At 53.0% G+C, this 19,971-nt stretch overlaps 5 protein-coding genes across 5 annotated transcripts; all 5 read left to right on the plus strand.

Annotated features, from left to right (window-relative positions):
• Positions 1-1,608: 1,608 nt before the first annotated feature.
• Positions 1,609-4,102, plus strand: J4E90_008656 (uncharacterized protein; the record flags this gene model as incomplete). The annotated part of the gene is made up of 8 exons (XM_051438178.1): positions 1,609-1,846; positions 1,894-2,923; positions 2,971-3,082; positions 3,133-3,225; positions 3,275-3,366; positions 3,415-3,494; positions 3,553-3,668; positions 3,716-4,102. 8 exons carry the CDS (start codon positions 1,609-1,611, stop codon positions 4,100-4,102), a joined length of 2,148 nt encoding a protein of 715 aa, XP_051288177.1.
• Positions 4,103-5,512: 1,410 nt separating this feature from the next.
• On the plus strand, positions 5,513-6,752 carry J4E90_008657 (uncharacterized protein; the record flags this gene model as incomplete). Its single annotated transcript, XM_051438179.1, has 3 exons — positions 5,513-5,757; positions 6,173-6,565; positions 6,626-6,752. 3 exons carry the CDS (start codon positions 5,513-5,515, stop codon positions 6,750-6,752), a joined length of 765 nt encoding a protein of 254 aa, XP_051288178.1.
• Positions 6,753-8,073: 1,321 nt separating this feature from the next.
• On the plus strand, positions 8,074-9,391 carry J4E90_008658 (uncharacterized protein; the record flags this gene model as incomplete). Its single annotated transcript, XM_051438180.1, has 2 exons — positions 8,074-8,870; positions 8,923-9,391. 2 exons carry the CDS (start codon positions 8,074-8,076, stop codon positions 9,389-9,391), a joined length of 1,266 nt encoding a protein of 421 aa, XP_051288179.1.
• Positions 9,392-10,715: 1,324 nt separating this feature from the next.
• Positions 10,716-13,199, plus strand: J4E90_008659 (uncharacterized protein; the record flags this gene model as incomplete). Its single annotated transcript, XM_051438181.1, has 3 exons — positions 10,716-11,522; positions 11,585-12,752; positions 12,802-13,199. 3 exons carry the CDS (start codon positions 10,716-10,718, stop codon positions 13,197-13,199), a joined length of 2,373 nt encoding a protein of 790 aa, XP_051288180.1.
• Positions 13,200-13,854: 655 nt separating this feature from the next.
• On the plus strand, positions 13,855-18,529 carry J4E90_008660 (uncharacterized protein; the record flags this gene model as incomplete). The annotated part of the gene is made up of 5 exons (XM_051438182.1): positions 13,855-14,179; positions 14,244-15,979; positions 16,029-17,157; positions 17,606-17,778; positions 17,846-18,529. The coding sequence occupies 5 exons, from the start codon at positions 13,855-13,857 to the stop codon at positions 18,527-18,529; spliced, it is 4,047 nt and encodes a 1,348-aa protein (XP_051288181.1).
• Positions 18,530-19,971: the final 1,442 nt, after the last annotated feature.

Below are 19,971 nucleotides of genomic sequence, written 5' to 3' on the forward strand. Positions count from 1 at the left end.
CTGGCGAAAGCGTTTGCGGGGAAGAACGGGGTGTTCTAGGTGGCTTCCGTGATGCGGCAGTTTTAGGCATCTGAATGGCTATTATCGGCTTTGGGCTTCTGTATGGCTATGCTGAGGAGCTGTCCTGAGAATATCAGTAACCTTAAAGCATGCCCTCCCCGAAACCGCCATCTCTCAGTAGTGAATGTTCACACTCGTGTGTCGTCGTATCATGGCATCCCGAGGTCCTATACTGGGACATTGGGAGAGCACTTGGCCTCGGTCTGCGGGTTGCCGAGATGCCATGTCGGAAGCGGATGATGAAGCTACCTAGTTCGTACACAGCTGAGCCACATAACCTATTTCAATGCTGCTCATGCTTGCCGCTGCCATAACTTTGAGGAAGATTAGGTCGCCAGGTTGAGCACTGAAGGCATGCGGCGAGAGACTGCGCTAAATAACTTGGCGCTGCTTAGTCATGTGACGGATCTTGGCTGCGTAGGGAACTTGCATTGCAACGCTCCACTTTATCCCCTACTTTGAAGCCCAGCATCAGCTATCACGAGATTCAAAAAGCTATAAACTGCTTTTACGTTACATAAAATTGCTGGAGCTCCAGTCTCACGTTGTTCAGCAGCTGATGTAGGTGACCTCTGTCGCGATTTACGATCTGCCTTCTACATAACGCGACGAACAACATATAGTCAGTGCATAACGACCTTTACTTACCCAACTACAGATCAGCACAACTCCGTTAAGAAAGTATCGCAAAGAAACAACACTTGGCGCTCTCACCCTGCAGCATCCACTAGAGCGCGATCTACTCTCATCTTCTGGAACCAATCCTCCACCAATACGTTTAGCTCCAGTACAGCTAGCTCAATGCGGTAGCGATATCGCCAGTAAGTGCCTTTCTATTCACCACTCCCGAAATTCATCTCAAAGCAGCTCTTACAGTTAGCTTCGCATCAACAACATGTTCTCATACCAGAGGTCGACCATCAAAGCGCTTTCTCTTCAACATCTTTGTTTCTTAGCATGCTTGGGATCACATTTCCATCTACCCAAATCGGCTTCAGATTAGAAGCATGGTTTTCTTCATTCACTCAGCACACCATGCTGAAGTCATGGGGTCGGGTGTTCAAAGTCATACGACCGGCGCGTCTGATAGAGTTGTCGCTAATGGATTTATAGCTGCAAGCCCGCGACCGCAAAGCGAGGCGTACCATGCCCGCTTTACCCTACGAAATAGTCATGGCAGACGAAGACTATGCCATGGGAGATGACTCCATCATCAATTCGACGGAGCCAAATGGGGACCATGTACTGGACACCGTGAACCCGTCTGAAGTTTTTGCGAACATCAAAGGGCCACCATTATCTAAAAGAGAGCAACTCCCCTTTCACAGCCCATCGAAGAACCCCTCATTTTTGCAACCTAGTACCACGCAGAGCCAGGCTGGATCACATCGAACGACAAAGTCACCAAGTGGCTGGTCGGATAAGATGAGCATGTCGCGCCCTACTCCTGTTAGGCGATCAAGTCCGCAAGTTCGCATACCCCCAAAACCGAGATCATCGATTCTTCCATATGCGACGAACAAAACAGGCCTCGTCTACGACTCTCGTATGCGCTTTCACGCCGAGCTGCCTGACATGGATCTCATTGATGATATCCATCCCGAAGATCCGCGTCGTATCCACTCCATCTATGAAGAAATTAGGCAAGCCGGTCTACTGGCGACCAGTGATTTAGACGAAGACCAAGAAGACAAGTGCTGGAGGATCATGACGCGCTTCGCTACGAGACCAGAAATCCTTCTGATACACACGGAAGAGCATTACGCATTCGTAGAGTCATTGCAGGGTAGGTTTATGATAACATTGAGAGAACTCGACTAACTTTGCTATTAGACATGACTGTGGAAGATCTTAAAATGGAGGCCTCCGCTCGCGACTCAATTTACTTCAACCATGCGACCTACGAGTGCGCCAAGCTCGCAGCTGGAGGAGCCATCGAGGCCTGTAAAGCGGTAGTACAAGGAATCGTGCGCAACGCAATCGCCATCATTCGTCCTCCCGGGCATCATGCCGAAACAGATCAGGCTTCGGGATTCTGCATCTTCAACAACGTTCCGATAGCTACCCGGGTCTGTCAGAATGCATATCCGGAAACTTGCCGTAAGGTCTTGATCTTGGACTGGGATGTTCACCACGGTAATGGCGTTCAGCATGCCTTTTACGAGGATCCAAACGTACTCTACATATCGCTGCATGTCTACAAAGACGGAAACTTCTACCCCAACTTGAAGGACGGTAATCTTGACTATTGCGGCAAAGGTCCTGGTGAGGGGAAGAATGTGAATATCCCTTGGGCGGAACACGGCATGGGCGACTCAGAATATCTCTACGCTTTCCAGGAAATTGTCATGCCCATTGCTACTGAGTTTGATCCGGATCTTGTCATAGTTTCGGCTGGTTTCGATGCAGCCGAAGGAGACCTGCTGGGCGGTTGTTTCGTCACACCAGCGTGTTACGGTCACATGACACATATGCTTATGCGACTAGCAAAGGGGAAAATCGTGGTGTGCCTCGAAGGCGGTTACAATCTCAGATCAATAGCGCGCTCGGCGCTGGCCGTGACGAGGGTACTCATGTTGGAGCCGCCGGATCGCCTGAACGAGGATCTTCCAGCCCCAAAGGATAGTGCGGTTTACGTCATAGAGAACGTGAAACGCCAGCACTCCAAGTACTGGAAGTCCCTCTACCCTAAACACCTGGACAAAACCGACCCTGGCTACAAAGATACATATCGATTGCACGAAATCATCCGCGAATGGCAGAGTCAGCGGCTGTCATCAGAACACTCCATGGTTCCTCTTCCTCCACTACAAATCAACAAGGCTGGCTTATCCCAGACGTTTGAGCATAATATTATTGCAACGTAAGTTCATTCTCCTCATAATCCTCGCAGATCCTGACTTAGTACAGACCAAAGTTCATGGACCGGTATCCTCTCCTCGTGATTTTTCACGACCCGCCGAGCTTCCAAGACCACACCGATCCGGTGACTGGTAAGAGAGAACTGCACAACACATGGCTTGTGAGTACGGCTGCAGTTTCGCACTGTGTAATCGCTGACTTTGGATGAAGACTGATGTTACGAAGAGGTATATTGACTGGGCCATCAACAATGACTTTCAAGTCATTGATGTCAATATTCCGAGAGTCGTTGCAGTGGAAGACGTGAGCTTTCGCGATGCTTTTCCCGAGATAGCTTGCTAATCACAGTCAGTCGATCATCGGCTACACAAGATCCGATGATTCCGCAGTCCGAGCGCAGCAAACCCGCGAGCTTGCAGCGTATCTGTGGGAGAACTATATTGAGTAAGTCTCTCAGAACGCGCTTTTGATCAATTGTTAACGTGTAAATAGACCAAACGAGGCGACGCAAGTGTTCTTCATGGGTATCGGCGATGCGTATCTTGGACTTGTTGATCTACTGAGCCACAATGGTAAGCATCCCAAGTCCTCTTGCAGCTTGCCTTCCCAGAGTAGCAACTGACTTTACAGAAAACTGCACCGATCCGGATAGCCCAGTCGAGTGCTTAATCGGATTTGTGGGAGAAACAACTATTCAGTCCATCAAACGAGCAACGGACGACACCATTTCCAGCTGGTACTACTCCGTAAGTACGCTTGAAGACTACAACATGATACCAGCTAAGATTCGCAGCACTCTATGATCTTCGTGAAGAACAGCCACTTCGTCTGGAATCCAAGCCGTCAACGCAAGATGCGCAAGAAGCTTGGCAACCTTATCCAATCGCCCAAGGACAGTTTAGACGATATGCTCGAGCAGCATTTGGATGAAGTGCAAAGCCTACTTCTGGAAAAGAAGAGCGAGTTTGAAGAGATGAATGACATTTCCAGTCGTACTGACGAGGGGCCGCAGAACACGGTCGCAGGGCTGCGAAGCCCGCCCGTAGCGAGCGCGTCACACACATCTAGGCGGTTTGAGCAAGAAGCCGCCTCGAATCTGTTAAAGAGCCCTAAGATGCCTCAAATGGGCTTGTTCAGTGCGAGCAGTCCACGGAGTCCCGTCAAAAGGCCACCCTTTTGAGCTACTTGAAGCTGGTCGAGAGATGGCGTGATTTACGGCATCCATCATATTCGTTGCATGGCCTGGCGTATCTGGCATACCTTTTTCGCTGTACGATGAAGCGATGTCTGATGTTTTATGTGTTGAGTACGCGCGCTGCATTTCTTCAATCGCAAATAATCAACACCTCCTAGAGGACAGCTGCGCCTCGATAATATGAGTACTCCGATGATGACAGTGATGTTGAACGAAAGTCTTATTGATAGCTTTGCTGATGTGACGCAAAACCTCGGTACTTTGAGCCGCTTCAAGATGGTCGGCTTGCGCCTCGCTTAGGTACGAGCCCTGGAGATGGCTAATCATGACGCCAGCCGTTATCCATCGAACCGGCCGAGCCCTACGCCTCACGACAGCCGCTCCGCGCTCGCATGATCCTCCACCCACCACAGCAATTACTCCGCACACGCATCGCAATCAGCATACTGCGCCCAAGCCATGCATGCGCCAAGCAGACGGGCCCGCTTTCATGGCCGGGTCGCTGACCAACGCTAAGCTAACCCGAGGCTGGCGGCTCAAACGCTCGATGCTCATTCCTTGACGACAACTCAGCTGTGCTCCACCACATGCCAGCTCGCGTACGAGAAGGATCTAGACGGCATGGCAGCTGCGAACAGCGCAAATCGATAACTAGATACGCGGAAAGAGTTGCTACGCGCCCTTGGCCAGCATCCCCAGATTCCTCAGAACGAGGTCGGAACGAGATTGTCAATACTGATGCACTCGGCGGCGCAGTCGAGGAGATGGTGGCACGGAAATAGGCCAAGTGGTGATGGGCCAGCATCAGCACTAGCTGCCGTTACACATATCCATCCTTCTATCGACTGTGCTTCTTATTCCCTGCTGACATGCTGATGGCACGCCCCGCTGGCGAATTTACAGGCATGTTGCTGCAATGGCTGTACGCCTCAGATGCGCCCGCACAAGGGCGCGCCTGCCAGATCGGCAACATTGAATGTACTGATTGGTTGCATAAGACGAACAAAGGCCATGTATGATGGCAGATACAGGAAGGTGGCCTGTCGCTTGGTCCACTATCCGCAGTGCGGCTGTGGGGGCTGGAAACAGCGGTATCGAGCACTGGGGCAAGATGGGCGGAAGAGTGACTTAAGGGTTGGGGGTCAGCCTGCTGGGTCACCTTTGCTCTGTTTCCTTCTTTGAGCCTTTATGCTGCCTGCTACACTGCTCGCATTGCATTCGTATTTTTCCGACAATCTGAAAGCCGAGTGGACTAAGAGATCACGGGCTTTGTGCTGGAGGCTGGTCTTACTATTGTGCTAATATACTCGCCACACGACCATCGCAATGAGACGCTCTTGGACCGCAAGGCTAGCTGTGGCCATCGCGGCCAGCCAACTTTACTTTTCGTCTACTATGGCGCAAGATGTCTCACAGACGGCATCCAACAATATACAATCTTCATCGGCGACACCTACGACCTCGGAAGCAGTAGAATCGTCGACTGCAACACCGACATCGTCGGGTGAACCGACAATCCACTCGGTCAAAGCTGGCGCCGGAGGCTTCAAATTTACACCGCAGGAACTCCACAATGTCTCCGTGGGCGACATCGTCCAATGGGAGTTTTATCCACCGGATCATTCGGTCGTGAGAGCTGAGTTTGGATCAGCATGCGTACCGTATGAGTATACGGGAAAAGACAAAGTAGGGTTCTGGTCTGAGACCCAATGGGTGAACAACACGAACGAGGTTGGTCCTTCGATGCACAACCGGGCAAGTTACGCTAACACTCTCGCAGCTCACATACTTCAATGTTACGATCAACTCGACAGAGCCCATCTTCTTCTATTGTGCAGCACCGAACTCGTGCCTGGGCGAACACATGGTCGGAGTGATCAACCCGAACTCTACGCAAACACTGGCATCGCAAGTTCAGGCGGCTGCCGCAGCAGACTTTCAACTAGCGCCTGGCGAACCAGTTCCTGGTGAGGCAACATCGACGCTGTCTAATGCCCCTACGTCAACGGGAGCACCACCACCGTCTAACGGGGGAAGTCATGGTGGCGGTCATAGCCTGTCCACTGGTGCCATCGTTGGCATAGTAATCGGTGGCGTGGCTTTCCTGGCAATCTGTGCCGCTCTCTTCTTCTTCGTAGGCCGATCCAAGTCGTTGAAGGAGGTTATCAAACAGCGAGACGGTACGAATACCCACGACCCACACATGAGCCAACAGTACGGTCGCTCGGACTACGGTCATGGAGGACTCCCATCGCCAGGGTTTCAATCACCAGCTCCTGGCTATGCTACTCCACCGCCAGGACACTACCCAGACTATGGCTTCAACTCGCCCCCAGGATACGGTCAGCACAATGTAGGAGAGCAGTACCCGTCTGGTTGGACTAGTCCCGGGCCCCAACAAGGCCATATGAGTATGATGAGCAATGTCAGTGGGTTGTCGCAGCAACAGTAAGTATCACTTATTTCAAAGATACCTGGCCTAGACATGCACGCTAACTATGTTCGTAGGATCGACCAACTAAAGCATGCACAGATGAACGGGCAACCTGCCGTAGCAGAGTTACACAGTCCACCGCTGGAGCAACAGTCTTTCTCGGCAGAGTTGGACGCATCTGGGCGCAATAAGCCAAAATGATGAGCGATATGTATTTGAATTATCATCTTTAGCTCGTATGCAATGTTCGTCCGATACCATTTGAATAGTGCAATGCCCAAATGGGACTCGTGCAGACAACGTGATAAAGCATGAAAAATCTTCAGCGCCGTTGTAGAAGCTGGATCATACGATGCAGGCTACCTCGAATAGAGAATACAGAAGATATCTATATAGTGCGTGCTTATCGATAACGTGAAGTGTAGTCACGCCTTTGTTGTACGTCCGACTCTCGCAACGCGGAAGGATACACAAGTAATACACGAACCAACTCGGGACTAGATCTGCTCTCGGAACCCACGGCAGGAAAAAGATCGGTCGAGCTGACGATAAACCGTACAGCAACGAGACCGTCACGTACTGCATCTGCAATTGCCACACGATGCCATTTCGGGCCTATTGTGTAAAACCCTGCCAAGCGGCCCTCGTCTCGTCGAGTGATGTTGTGGCATTGTAAAACGTGGGCCGGCAACCAGCGGCTAGCGACATTGTGGTACCAGAGTTTATCGCAGGTAGATAGCAGAGGGTCCGCGGGTTAGGTAACTTTGAGGTTGGAGTTGGACGCGTCGTGCATGGTGGGTACTCGAGCGGGGATAATTGTCAGTTGATCGGTCGTCTTGTGGGTGAACTCTGCCAGGCGTTGAATGCTTTGTGCGATGATGGCTGGAACATGCATGTTTTTTTGTCGAAGTGACATCACGCTCATCGTGTAGTCAGGCTTGTATAATTTGAAGACTGGCGCAGTTTCGCAAGAGCAAAAATCTACACACTATCTAAGCTAGTGCGAGCGGAAGCTAGCGATCGGTTGTCGTCTTCTGGAAATTTTGATTAGAGGATGTTCCCTCCATGTCTAGGGCTTGATGGCTGTTCATTGGCGGTCAGGCGCTCCGCACAGCGATGACGAGCATGTTGGCACGCAGGGCCGATGCGCCTACACGCAACCCGGCAGGAAATGCGGTGAGAATTACTAAAGGGTGCGCAGGACAGGAAGAAGCAGCCATGGGATGGTTTGCCGATGTTCGAGAGGGTGCAAGGTTTGCCCGGCAGCCTACAGAAATCCCCGGACGTCACACGTGGTGTGGGCGCTGCCTGCTATCGTCAGAACGCCAGCCAAGACTCGCTCAAGGAAGAGCGGCGGCCCTACGCACTCGACGCCAGATGAAGCCTCGCCGATGGTTCCTCCCTTCCCCACGTTCCTGCCAACAGTTCCGTGACCGTCCTCAGGCCTGACTATGATTTGCACCGCGGTTGCCCGATCTTGCCATCTTCCTCCACCCTAGGACCCCCAGCCCGGCACAACGACATGATCACTTCCTCACCCACAATCTCGCAACCGCCCTCGCCGAACACGACCTTCCACACGCCCAGCCACCGCCCGTACCATGCCTCGCGACGCACATCGGCTTCCTCCAGCGCCCACTCGCCCCGCTTTGCCGTGACCACGGTAGCCTCACGGCGATTCGACGCGCCGCCCACCCCAAAGCCCGCCTTCTCGGCACCCTCGCCAGTCCCGACGTTTGCGCCCTCGCCCCAGAGCCGCAAGAGAGGATACGTCGACTCGGGCACCCAGTACTCGCCGTCTGGGTTTCCCCCGACTTACCGGCCGCAGCCCAGCAACCGCACGAGCGCCGACATCGCTCTCGATATCTCCACCCTCGACCAGGACCGGGACCAGGACCAGAAAACGGCCGACTCGACGTCTTCGACCGCTCCTGCCACTGTGCCTGCACCGCGGGGGGATACCTCCGCCGCGCCTGTCGTCACGGAGCCCCCCGAGCCCCAAGTGCGGGTAAGTCCGCAGCCCATCGCGCCCGCGAACAATGTGCAACCCCAGGGTCGCCGCATGTCGTACGAGAGCACGCATGCGGAAGTAGAGCCAGCCGGGGTGCAGAAAGAGCAAAGCACTGTCTTGCAGGTTCCTGCCTCGCCAGCCAAGCGAGCGAGGCCCGAGGAGCCAGGCGTCAAGGTCATGCCCCTTCAGTATGAGACGTGCGACGTCAAAGACCTCGGTGTGCTCATCTCCGACATGCTTATGGAATTGGTGCGGCTCAACGACGGCTATCCGCTGCGCGACGGCACACTTACACGATTCCACTCCAGGTGCGTCCGTCCAAGACTGACCGAAGCAGTGTTCGCTGACATTGATCCCCAGAGCCCCGCCGGGCATCTCAGTACGAGACTATCTCTCCCGCCTCATAGTGCACGCTACACTGTCTCCGCCTATTCTCCTCTCCATGGTCTTCTACGTCGACAAGCTGTGCGCCATGTACCCCGCCTTCACAATCAGCAGCCTTACTGTGCATCGATTCCTGATAACCGCTGCGACAGTCGCAGCTAAAGGCCTTAGCGACAGCTTTTGGACCAACAGTCTATATGCAAGGGTCGGCGGCGTCAGTGTCCGTGAATTGGCGCTACTCGAGCTGGAGTTTCTGCGGAGGCTCGAATGGCGCATTGTCCCAAAGCCAGAAGTACTCGTAGATTACTACAAAGGTCTGGTCGATCGTGGCGCAGGTTACGTTATAGAGAAGGAACCGGAATCAGGACCGGCAGCCAGCTCAAACCACGTAACCACGCCTACGGGATCAGCGACAGGAATACACACCAATCAATCAGGCACATAATGACGGAAGCTCTTGAGCGCTGAGCAGCATCATGCCACGATATCAAGCCAGCTCATGAAACGCTCCCAAATGCCGTTAGCGTCTCTACCTCGATAGCTTTGGTCGCAATCACGAGTTCGCGAAGACGACGTTGCGGGTTATCTTATCTGTTCCCAATGTCAAGCCAAACCGTGGCCGCTATTGTATGGAAGGCTGGGAAGACGGCTGGTTGGATGTCGATGAGCTGGCGAACATGACTCGGCAGGAGTTATCACCTACAGCCTCTCCTCCAACGGGGGATCTTATCGAGCTGCCGGAGGCACATCACTACATCACCTCAGGCTCGTGCCATCAGCGAGCACGCTCATAGGCATCTTTTCGATGCCACCAGCACGGTCCGCCACAGTGACGCCTCTAGTAGCTATCAAAAGCCCAAGGCATGCTTCAGAGCAACAGAACAGCTAGGGATGAAGCAGAACATTGCCCTCGTGTGACCGCTTGTTTAGTAGACGACGAGCGCAGGATGCACGAGGCGAGTGAGAAAGTTGAATAGCAAGTATTACTTGAAAAGTACGAGCAAAATTAAATCATCAACCCCTTTCAATATGCATGCCACTATCTTGTGAATGGTGTTCTGGCAGACGCACCACGGTCAAGCCGCTAAGAGCATGCATCGTGAGTAACGTGGACGAGTAGAATCGGCTGCTAGCATACCCCAGTCGTAAGACGCACGGGTGCCGCAGAGTGAGGCTAACACTCCACCCCTATGGCGTAGCTCTTCGTGCTATCGCGCTCCTTTGCTGCGACGACGGAGGTTCCTGCAAATGCCACGGCGCAGGGAGAGCCGAAGTATGCTACACGCGACCTTGATCAACGATGTCGGCCTAGGTAGTGGTGACCCTGACCCAAGAGTTGAACATGACCTGACTTGAAACCCTCCGTCCTTCATTCTCCACCCCCACTACACTCTCCACGCGTCTGTCTTTACGAGGTCACATTAGAGCAATCGTGTGCCGGCGCTACCCCGAGCACCTCGCGATCCAGACGTGATCTCCACCCCGACCCGCGGCAGACGCGTCTTACTCCTCCGGCGGCGGCAGTAGCGCGACTATAGTACTATGAGGGTGAGTGTGTATATGTCACAAGAGCCCACGGACCCAATCGAGCGCTCTGTGTTCCTCGCCAGCTCTGGCTTTACTTCCCTGGCTTGTCTGAAACCTTCGCACGTGCTCAAGTTGCTCGTCGATAGTTCCGCCATGCTGCTTGATCACTCTGTAATCGACAACTCACTAACTGGCACCAGAGGTTCAGGTAATTCTCCAACACAGAGTGCTATGCGTAAGAGATGAACTCGGAATACACCCGCTGGGATGGTATCAAACACCAGTACGACAGTCCTTGGAGCGCGCCTCGCCCCGAGGCACCGTCAGCGCCGTCAGCCCTCCCGTACGCGTTCCCCGAGCCCTTCCCGCAACTCACAAATGGGTTCCAGCAACTGCAGGTGGGAAAGCACCCAAGAACGCGAACGTCGCCCGTAGTCACGCGCACACGCATAACCAGACACGGCTCCGAGCCAAACCCCACGAGGCCGCTGTCTAGCGGAGGAGACGCCCACATGGTCCCTTACCAGACCCTCGCTCCGCATCGTCGCTCCGAGTCCTACTCCCAGCCCACCCCGCTCGAGGACTTCCGCAAGTCAAGACGATGGCCGCCGAAAGGATACACGTCGGAGGATGCGCTGGAACCTGACCAGGCAGAGGAACTCATATGTGCCGGTGCGTCGTCGTTCAAGGGATATTGCGATGCGATAGCAAACGCACCAGCGGGCTACGATCGCTTCTATGCGGTCATGGAGGCTGAGCATCAGAGCCGAACGGACCGCGCATCTTTCCAGCAGGAGGCATACAGGGACATTTCGCTCAACATGACGGGTGCGTCTGATAGCCAGTTTCCGTGGCTGGCTCACGAGTACCCTTGCATGGCGTACGCGTTTGGCAAGAGTGCAGGAACCACAACTTTGAACAACTGGGTCAGCAAGTGGAGGACCAGTCAGCCTCCTACACAATTCGCGAGCGAGGTCAAGCCACGGAAGATCAGGCTCCTACAGATTCTGGACCGGTTACAGACCCTAGAGAGCGGCCTCAATGAAGATGTCAGTCAACAATCGTGCTCGGGGTGCTTTGGTTCGAATGATCCTAACTATTGGTTTCGCAGGATCCTGAGGACTTATATCGCTATCTATACGGTACACTGATCGAAGACCCAGAGCGATTTGACGAAGAACGCCGCCATGTTCGGATCGACCAGCAGATCACGGATCTCATCACAGTACTAAGCAACCCGAAATGGGTAGACTTCTCACACCCCAAGAACCAGGTCGTGGCGAAGTGGTTCGATTCTCCCGATCCGCAGCGGAAGCAAGACTTCTTCCACCAACTGCTACTGTCAGTGGAACTCTACCTTCGAATACACTCCAAGCACCATACGGACAAGTCTAAGCGGAAGCTTATCCTGCAGCTCCCAGCCATTATCACATGGGACCTAGCAGTGGCTCAACGGTGGCTCGAGAATATGGAGATTACGAAGACGCGTACATCATCCACCCAGAGCACTTTTAGCTTCGACCTGAGGAGCAAGAGCAGACAGATCGAAGCCTTGAGGCTCTTTGCGGCAACGCTCAAATGGCCGAACATGGACGAGGTTGAGTATGTTCTAGACGAGCAGGACCTGAAGGAGAAAGCGCTCGAGGACCGGTCTGCGGATGCCATGTCTTGGTTTTCGGGGATTATCTTGCCAGGTCGGACGCTCCCGTGGCTCATCATGAACAGCTTGATAGACTGTGATCGAGACACCGGGGATGCTCTAAAGTACCTGACTCACGTGCATCCTGCATCTGGATTCCAATACCGAGCGAATACGTACTGGTCATCACAGTCCATTGTTGGCAAAGTACTAGGGGCTGCACGCGGGGTGAAACAAATTGCTGGCTGGATTGGACCATGCATCTACACCCCAGATCTCAAGCGGACAGAGTGTGTAAAGGTTAGACAGCACGAGTCTCCGGATCCCATGCTTGTCTCCATCGACGTGGAGTCTATGGATCAGCGCAGCAATCCTTTGGGTGCGCCAGACGACATGTATCCCGTGGACGACTACGAGGTTCCTATGCCAGACACCGAAGATGTGACAGACCTCATACGTATGGAGAAGCTCCGCTTCATCCCTGTTAAGGAGCGTCCAGAAGGTACCAGACACGCCACTGGTCCACCAATACTCTTCGATGCTGGCATTTCATTTGCATGTGGTGGTGAGAGCTGGGTGATGAAGCTGCGATACAATGTCGACTTCATCAATGCCTTCCCCTGCCACCAGGGCCCTCATGGTATGGATTATTCCTCAAGAAAAGCTTGTCACATGCTAACACCCGTCAGTGCTTTTCTACGACTTTAGTTACAAAGCCATAAAGATTGATGACGGCCTCGTCGACATCCATGATTGGGGTACCCAGTCCGGTCGCATACCCCGTCCCACGTCGTCCAAATCCTCTCCTGGCAAGAAAGCCCTTACACTCATGAACGAGAAGCAAAAGAGTGCGCACGAGCAAGTTACCAATGTCCTTGTTATAGAGGCTTTGGGTGTAAGCGATAACGAGGTTTTCGCAAGAGCATGGTGCGCGCATCATGGGCATAGTGCTATTGTGGCAAATATCAAGGAGACGTGCATGGCTTGTGCGATTCGGGAGGCGTATGCGGCATGTGTGGCTGTTGTCATACTTACCGAGGGGGGTGTCGTGAAGGAGAACGATACCGAGGTTTATGGATATGGATGAAGAGACGAACCTTCTGGGGGTTATGCATTTGCATCTTTCTGGGTCTGCTTCGGCACCCTTTTGTATTGATGGCTACACGATTCTCTTTTGTCTTGGCGGCGGGACGGTGGCATCGGGAAGGGATTTGGGGATGCGTGTCACGACTGTAACGGTACTCATGGGAGTTTGGGTCATGATTATGTAACACGTTATGAATGTACGCATTTGCTCTGTTCGGACATGGAAACCTTGGACCGACTTCGCATGAAGGGTCGATCACGTGGCGATAACCAAAGTGTTATCGCGCGACTCTGACGTTTGCGCCAACGCGATGGAGCGCGGGCGGCTTTGTGCATCATCAAAGTTCCCTCGCGACCACGCGGCGAAGCATGACTTACCTCGCAAACTTATCATCGCGACTGACGACTGTTTTGAATTAGCGCTTCCTTGCCGCATGAACAGTGATACAATTCTCTGCTGCGCCTTCCTACGATTCTCCAACCTCTCAAGCCGCAGTTTCCCTGGGACGCTTTCATTGCGCCGTTCGTCATTGCCACACGCTTGTGCGCCCAGCACTGAACCTCTTCGCATGAGGCTGCACGACGACCGTTAATCTGCGCCAGTCGGTTGTAGCACACGCCCATTACCGAAAACCCGCTCGCTCTCCGTCTACGCCATGGGCCGGTCAACGATTCCTCCCGCACTCAGCGAGCTCGCGAATCCGAGCACGCCCGAGGCACAGCTCGCCGCGCTCCAGAACCTGAAGAATGAGATCGTCGGACACGAGCAGAGGAAGGAACTGGCAGTGACACATGGTGTTGTGAAACCACTGGCGGGCTTGCTACGGGCGGAAGCTAGGAAGGGTGGGAAGAGGAGGAGAAACGTCACCAATGGACACAGCTCTGGGCTCTTCAATGAGTCCAGAAAGAGCATCGAGGAATGGACGACCGAGGATGAGTTAAGGTTTCAGGCTACGCTCGTCGCCGGTAGCCTTGCGAATGGTGAGCGCGCATCGCGAACTGATCCATCTGAAGGAACATGTTGGCTGATATTTGAGACATACAGGTGGACCAGCCTTCGTTGCTCCGCTTCTGGCAGGTCACGTACTACCTCCCCTGCTTGAAGCGCTACGACCCAGCGAGACGCCTTCGAAACTCGTTACCACGACCCTCAAAACCCTCAACCAGATCGTCGATGCAGTCAACCAAGAAAAGCCCTGGCTCGACCACTCCGAATCATCCTCCCGATCGTCTCTCGCCTTTACCGTCAACGAATCGATATACACCAGGCCTGTCATTGACAGCTTGGCCGAGATACTGGCGCAACCGGCAGGCACGATGAAGGCCTACCAACAGATTGACTCGACGATTCGGCTCATCACGAAGACGTGCGTAGAAGATAATCAGAAGAAGATGCTAGTAGATGCGGGAGTGCTGGATCTCCTAGCTGACAAGCTCGCTGCTGTCGCTGCCATGGACGATCGTATCCCCGCAACCGAGTGGAGGCAATCCAATGGTCAGGCAACGACAACAGGAGGTGACGGCTCGAACAGTGTTCAGAAATCGGCCTCGACGCCGACAGATCGGATTCGTTTGTCAGACATCATGGAAGCACTTTCGGTCATCATTAAGGATTCGCATTACTATACCGCACGTTTCCTGTATTCACACTCAATACAGCAGCTTTTTGGGTGGCCAAAGGAGCGGAATGTATCAGATGGAAGTACACAAGCGGCATCGTGGGATAAGCTAATACCACGGGTACAGACGATGGCGAGCAAATCAGATCCGTACATCAAACAATGGCCGGCGCTTGGTGCGTACGGCTCTGTCACCGGGGATAACTATTCTCGACTACCGAGTATGGACTCGCTGCAGCAGAACTCAAGTCGGAGTGTGATCACTGACGAATCTGAGTCACCGCTCTTCATATGGCTTATATACGTCGCCCGCCGCGGTGAAGGCCGAGAACGTCTATCTGCTTGTGGGATGCTAGCACTGCTGAAGAAATTCGGCGAGCGTTGGCCTTTGAACGATCCTTCCAAGACATCACGAGAGCGCCACTTCTCGTATCTCATCATTCCCCTCGTTGAGAAGATGATCGAAGATTCAAGTCCGACATCAGAGCAAGCGAAAAGAGCTAATACTCTAAGCCCTGCTTCAAGAGATGAGATGCGATTCGTGTTGGAACGCTCGCCAGTTGTGCTTGCTGAGCTGATTACGGGAAATAAGACTCTTCAAACAGCGGCCGTTCATAATCGAACCCTACCGACCCTTATTCAGATTCTCAAGAAGTCGTTCGATGTGCCGACTACATCTTCAAAACCTCTCTGGCAACCACGATCGTCATCTCACGAAGTGAAAGACCCAGATATTGACCCTGCATCTTCCACACTGGGCAGATCTGGACTAAGCGCCGATGTATTGCACGCGTTCAGGTATCGAGAGAGTGTGTTACTGGCTCTGGCGGCGATAGCAGGAGACCAAGATGCGTTGAGAAAGATGGTCATTGAGATGGGCGCTGCAACGCACATCATCGAAGCCTTGGTTCCTTACCGCGAAAGCAACGAGCAAGGCGCGTCCTCTTTAGCGAAAGACGGCAATCCAGATTCGGTACTCATTGCTGCTTGTAAAGTCATACGGTCGCTTTCCAGGTCTGTCAGTGTGCTGAGGACCAGCTTGATCGATCACGGAGTTGCACAGCCAATCTTTGAGCTCTTAACGCATCCGAACGTCAAAGTGCAGATTGCCGCTACGGAGGTCATCACCAACTTGGTGCTTGACGTGTCACCTATGCGAACTGTGGGTACAATGCTCATTGTGCCGTTTTTCATGCTAATGTATTTACTAGGAGATCGTCGAGTCTGGAGTACTGGGAACGCTCTGCGAACAATGTAGATCAGCAAACTTCGACCTTCGTTTCGGTAGCCTTTGGGCGCTCAAGCACTTGTGCCTAGGCTTACCACATGCCATGAAGATACAATGTCTCGAGGAGCTCGGTGTTGGCTGGCTCGTACAAGTACTCAACGGAGAGCCATCCAAGCCAACTATGGGTACACCCAACGCAGCAGGCGAGCAAGTCGATATCCTCAATGCGGTTGACGAGCCTCATATGGATGTGGACGAAGAGCCGTCATCCGAAGAGGATGATGACGCCATGACTGAGAGTATACCGTCTATGCGACGGCATCAACGTCCTGGTTCACGGTACACAAGTGCAACTAACATTCGAGATCGGTTACAACAGATCAAGAACGACGAACAGGACAACCGGCTCAACGGCGAGCGCGACGATATCCGTATACAAGAACAAGCGTTGGACTTCATCCGGAACTTTGTTTCAGAAGACAAAGCTTCCGGCGAGATGATCGACCACCTGCTCAAGACCTTTGGCCACAGTCGGTTCTTCGAAATTCTCGATGCTAAGATCCGGCCAAAGACGATGTCACAAACTCAACCCAGTGCTACAGCCCCAAGCTACTGGCCAAGCACTAGCCACCGCACACCCTTTTCCTCTTCCACAAACACCCCAGCACAGCCAAATTGGGCTACCTATCCCGCCCCCGAACTCATTCTGGCCGCAGTGTATATTCTCGTGCACCTCGCCAATGGCCGGCCTCAGCACCGCTCTCTTCTCATCTCGCAGACCACTCTCATGCAGCATGTTCTTCAGCTTTTCACTCACCCTCGCCGCGATATCCGCGTCGCATTGTCCTGGATGCTGCACAATCTCGTGTGGATAGAAGATCATACCGATGAAGCCGCTACGCGTGAACGTGCCATCACCCTTCGCCAACTGGGCTTCGAGGAAGGCGCTAAGCAGCTGGGTCGCGATGCGGACAATGATGTACAGCAACGTGCAATCGTAAGTATTGAGCAGTTCGACAAGCTACTCAACGGTGGTAGTGGTAATCGTCGGAGCGGCGGCTTTGGTAGCCCTGGTGGTTTTGGTGGTGGGGATAGCGGTGGTGGCCTTATGAGTGGGCGTTTGAGCGGCGGGATGCATGGCTGGAGACATGATAGGGGTTAGTTCTGGGAGAAGTCAAGTGTACTTCATACACGTATATTGACGAGACCCTCTAAAATCATCAATCATCTTGCCGATCACATGTCCTCTTCTGAATCTCCTGTTGCCTGTGACCTTCGGTGTGCACCAAACTCCGAGCCCGCGCTAGTGTACTGTAATATCCCGACTTCGCGTCATCATCGCGGAATGCTTTCCGAAACGCCCATACAATTTCCACAGCGCCCCCAAGAATCTCGCACGCCAACTTCGCAACATGTCCTTCACCCGCATCTCCCGGGTTGCCATACCACGCGCATTTCGCTCCTTTTCCACGACCCGGACGCGCTTCCAGACTGCGATACCGTACACGCAATCATGTCCGTCACCGAGTTGCGAGTGCGCGGCAACGCCTCCCGATCTAGACATTGATCGCAAGACACCACTGTTGAATACTATGGCGGCGTACTCTGAACAGGTCATATTCTGTACCGGGAAGGAAGACTGGGTTAGCAACATCGAGCAGGAGGAGGGCGAGACCGGGGACTTTGTAAAAGGGCTTAAAGGTGTGATTGGAAAAGGCGGTCCTGCGTTTGATGTAGGTCTGTTTCCCAGTGTAGTCATTCATGATACATAGAAAGCTGACACGTTTCCGCATCATATAGCCATTCACGAACGTTCTCATCACTGCTTCCTCTTTACCGAAAAGTGAAAAGGCAGGCGCGACAACGGCATTGCTATTACCGAGCTTCAAACGCATACCGGATATCCCACATACCCCCGAAGCCTTCTCGAACTTCGCGACCGCATATCTAAAGGCTCGGAATCTCCATTCCATGCACGATGGTCTCTCCGCTGAGCAAAAGTCCCATCTCCTTCGCGACGATTCGAAAGCGACCGAACTACCAAAGGCGGAAGACATCACGAAACCCACGATCCTGATATGCGGCCACGGTGGCCGCGATCAGCGCTGTGGTATTCTCGGGCCCTTATTACAATCCTCGTTTCGATCTGAGTTTCAGCGGAGAGGTATAGATGCGGATGTAGGCTTGATAAGTCATATTGGTGGGCACAAGTATGCTGGCAATGTCATCATGTATCTACCTCCCAGTTTGGAGGGCAATGCATTGAAGGGCTCGGGTATCTGGTATGGGCGCATAGGGCCTGAGAATGTCGAGGGTGTGGTTGAAGAGACGGTCGTTAGAGGACGCGTCATTACAGAGCTGCTGAGAGGGGGTGTGATGCAGGATGGAGGGAACATTGGGAGGATGATTGAGGCACAGTTAAGGAAGGATAGTGGGGAAGAGGAAAGTGGAACGTTGAGATTGAAGGCTAGGGCGAGAGGTTGAGGTAAGGCTGAAAAATATCAACCTCTGTGTTTAGACCGATCAATTGATCTGTTGTGATCCTTCTAGAATGGTCTGCACATGAGGGGTGGCTAGCAAGCGCATCAATGCTGGTCAGTGCGTTGATCATAACCTCTCAATTCTGAAGTGCTTCACTTTACCTTCTCATCCACCTTCAACCTTCAATCATGGCTACTCAAAATATCTTACTCCACATCAATTACCGGGGGAGTGAAGGTGTCATGAACATTCCCTCTTGGGACGGCGCTGCGAGCGTGCCCACCAATCTATTGAGGGCACCATTGGAGGTTCGAGAGACGCCCGAATACAAAGCCCAGCTTCGTTCCACACTCTTGGACATCGAATCCGAGCATCGGCCTCAGTGTAAACAGACAGTTTCCAGACATCCGTGTATGTTTTGCAGCTCGAAGGCTACCGATTTGCTTTTCAGGCCGGAGTGCCTGCTACATCTCGATGCTTCGCAAATCAGGATAAACGTTTATGCCACTTGCGGAAGCCGGTCCTGTAAGAGAAAAGTGATCGCAGCACACGAAGCGATGATCGAAATGACCACAGCTCATCTCCAAAGCAAAATATCTAATGGCACTCCCTGCCACTGCGGGCGGAAGGATGGAGCAATGAGATGTGCCAGATGTAGGGTGACGAGATAATGCAGTAGAGAGCATCAAAAGGCTGATTGGAAGAAACATAAGCGTATTTGCGAAGACCTGAAGTTCGCGAAAGAGTACTTGGAGGAAACCTGCCAGGCTTGGAAGCTCCTTGACGAGGAAGAAAACGGAACATCAAGCACCTCGACGTCTACCCCCAACACGGCTCCAGCGCAGCAAAAGAACAAGAAAACTGAACCGAGTAAGGGAAAACAGCAATCTGGGCCCAGTCAGCCAAGTAGCAGCGCCTCGTCGAGCAAGCAGAGCCAGGGAAAAGACAAAGCAAAGAGCACAGCACAACCCAAACCAGAAATGCGCACCGTACGTATGCACTGTACGCCTCTAAGCTTCCAAGAAGTAAAGCCCTGGGACTTTTACTGCGAGATCCCCGCATCTCTCATTATTCCCCCAGAGATACACTCGAGCCCACCCCCAACATACGAACGCGAGTTCGGAGAAGCCATGCCTCCAATTATCGCAAAACACCAGGACGAGTTCAACACAAGGAGTGGTCCAAAATGCTTAGTTTGCAAAGAAGCCCCGACAAGATACGGAAAGACTTTCTGCGTCTCCCAACTCCACACGCCGGAACCGTTTGTTGTCATTGGCATCGTGCCAACTTGTGGTACTAAGAAATGTGTAGAAGGGGCTAGCGAACTTATGAAAGTCTTCAGAGCGGATCAAATGAAGTATGACGCAGAGCACGCCTGCAAGGTGTGTGGCAAGTTTGAGGGGTCAAGGCCATGTTCAAAGTGTGGGATTAAGTGGGCGATGTAT

Source organism: Alternaria incomplexa (assembly GCF_024043165.1).
Source record: "Alternaria incomplexa strain BMP 0042 chromosome Unknown scaffold_13, whole genome shotgun sequence".
In the NCBI taxonomy this organism is placed as follows: Eukaryota; Fungi; Ascomycota; class Dothideomycetes; order Pleosporales; family Pleosporaceae; genus Alternaria; species Alternaria incomplexa.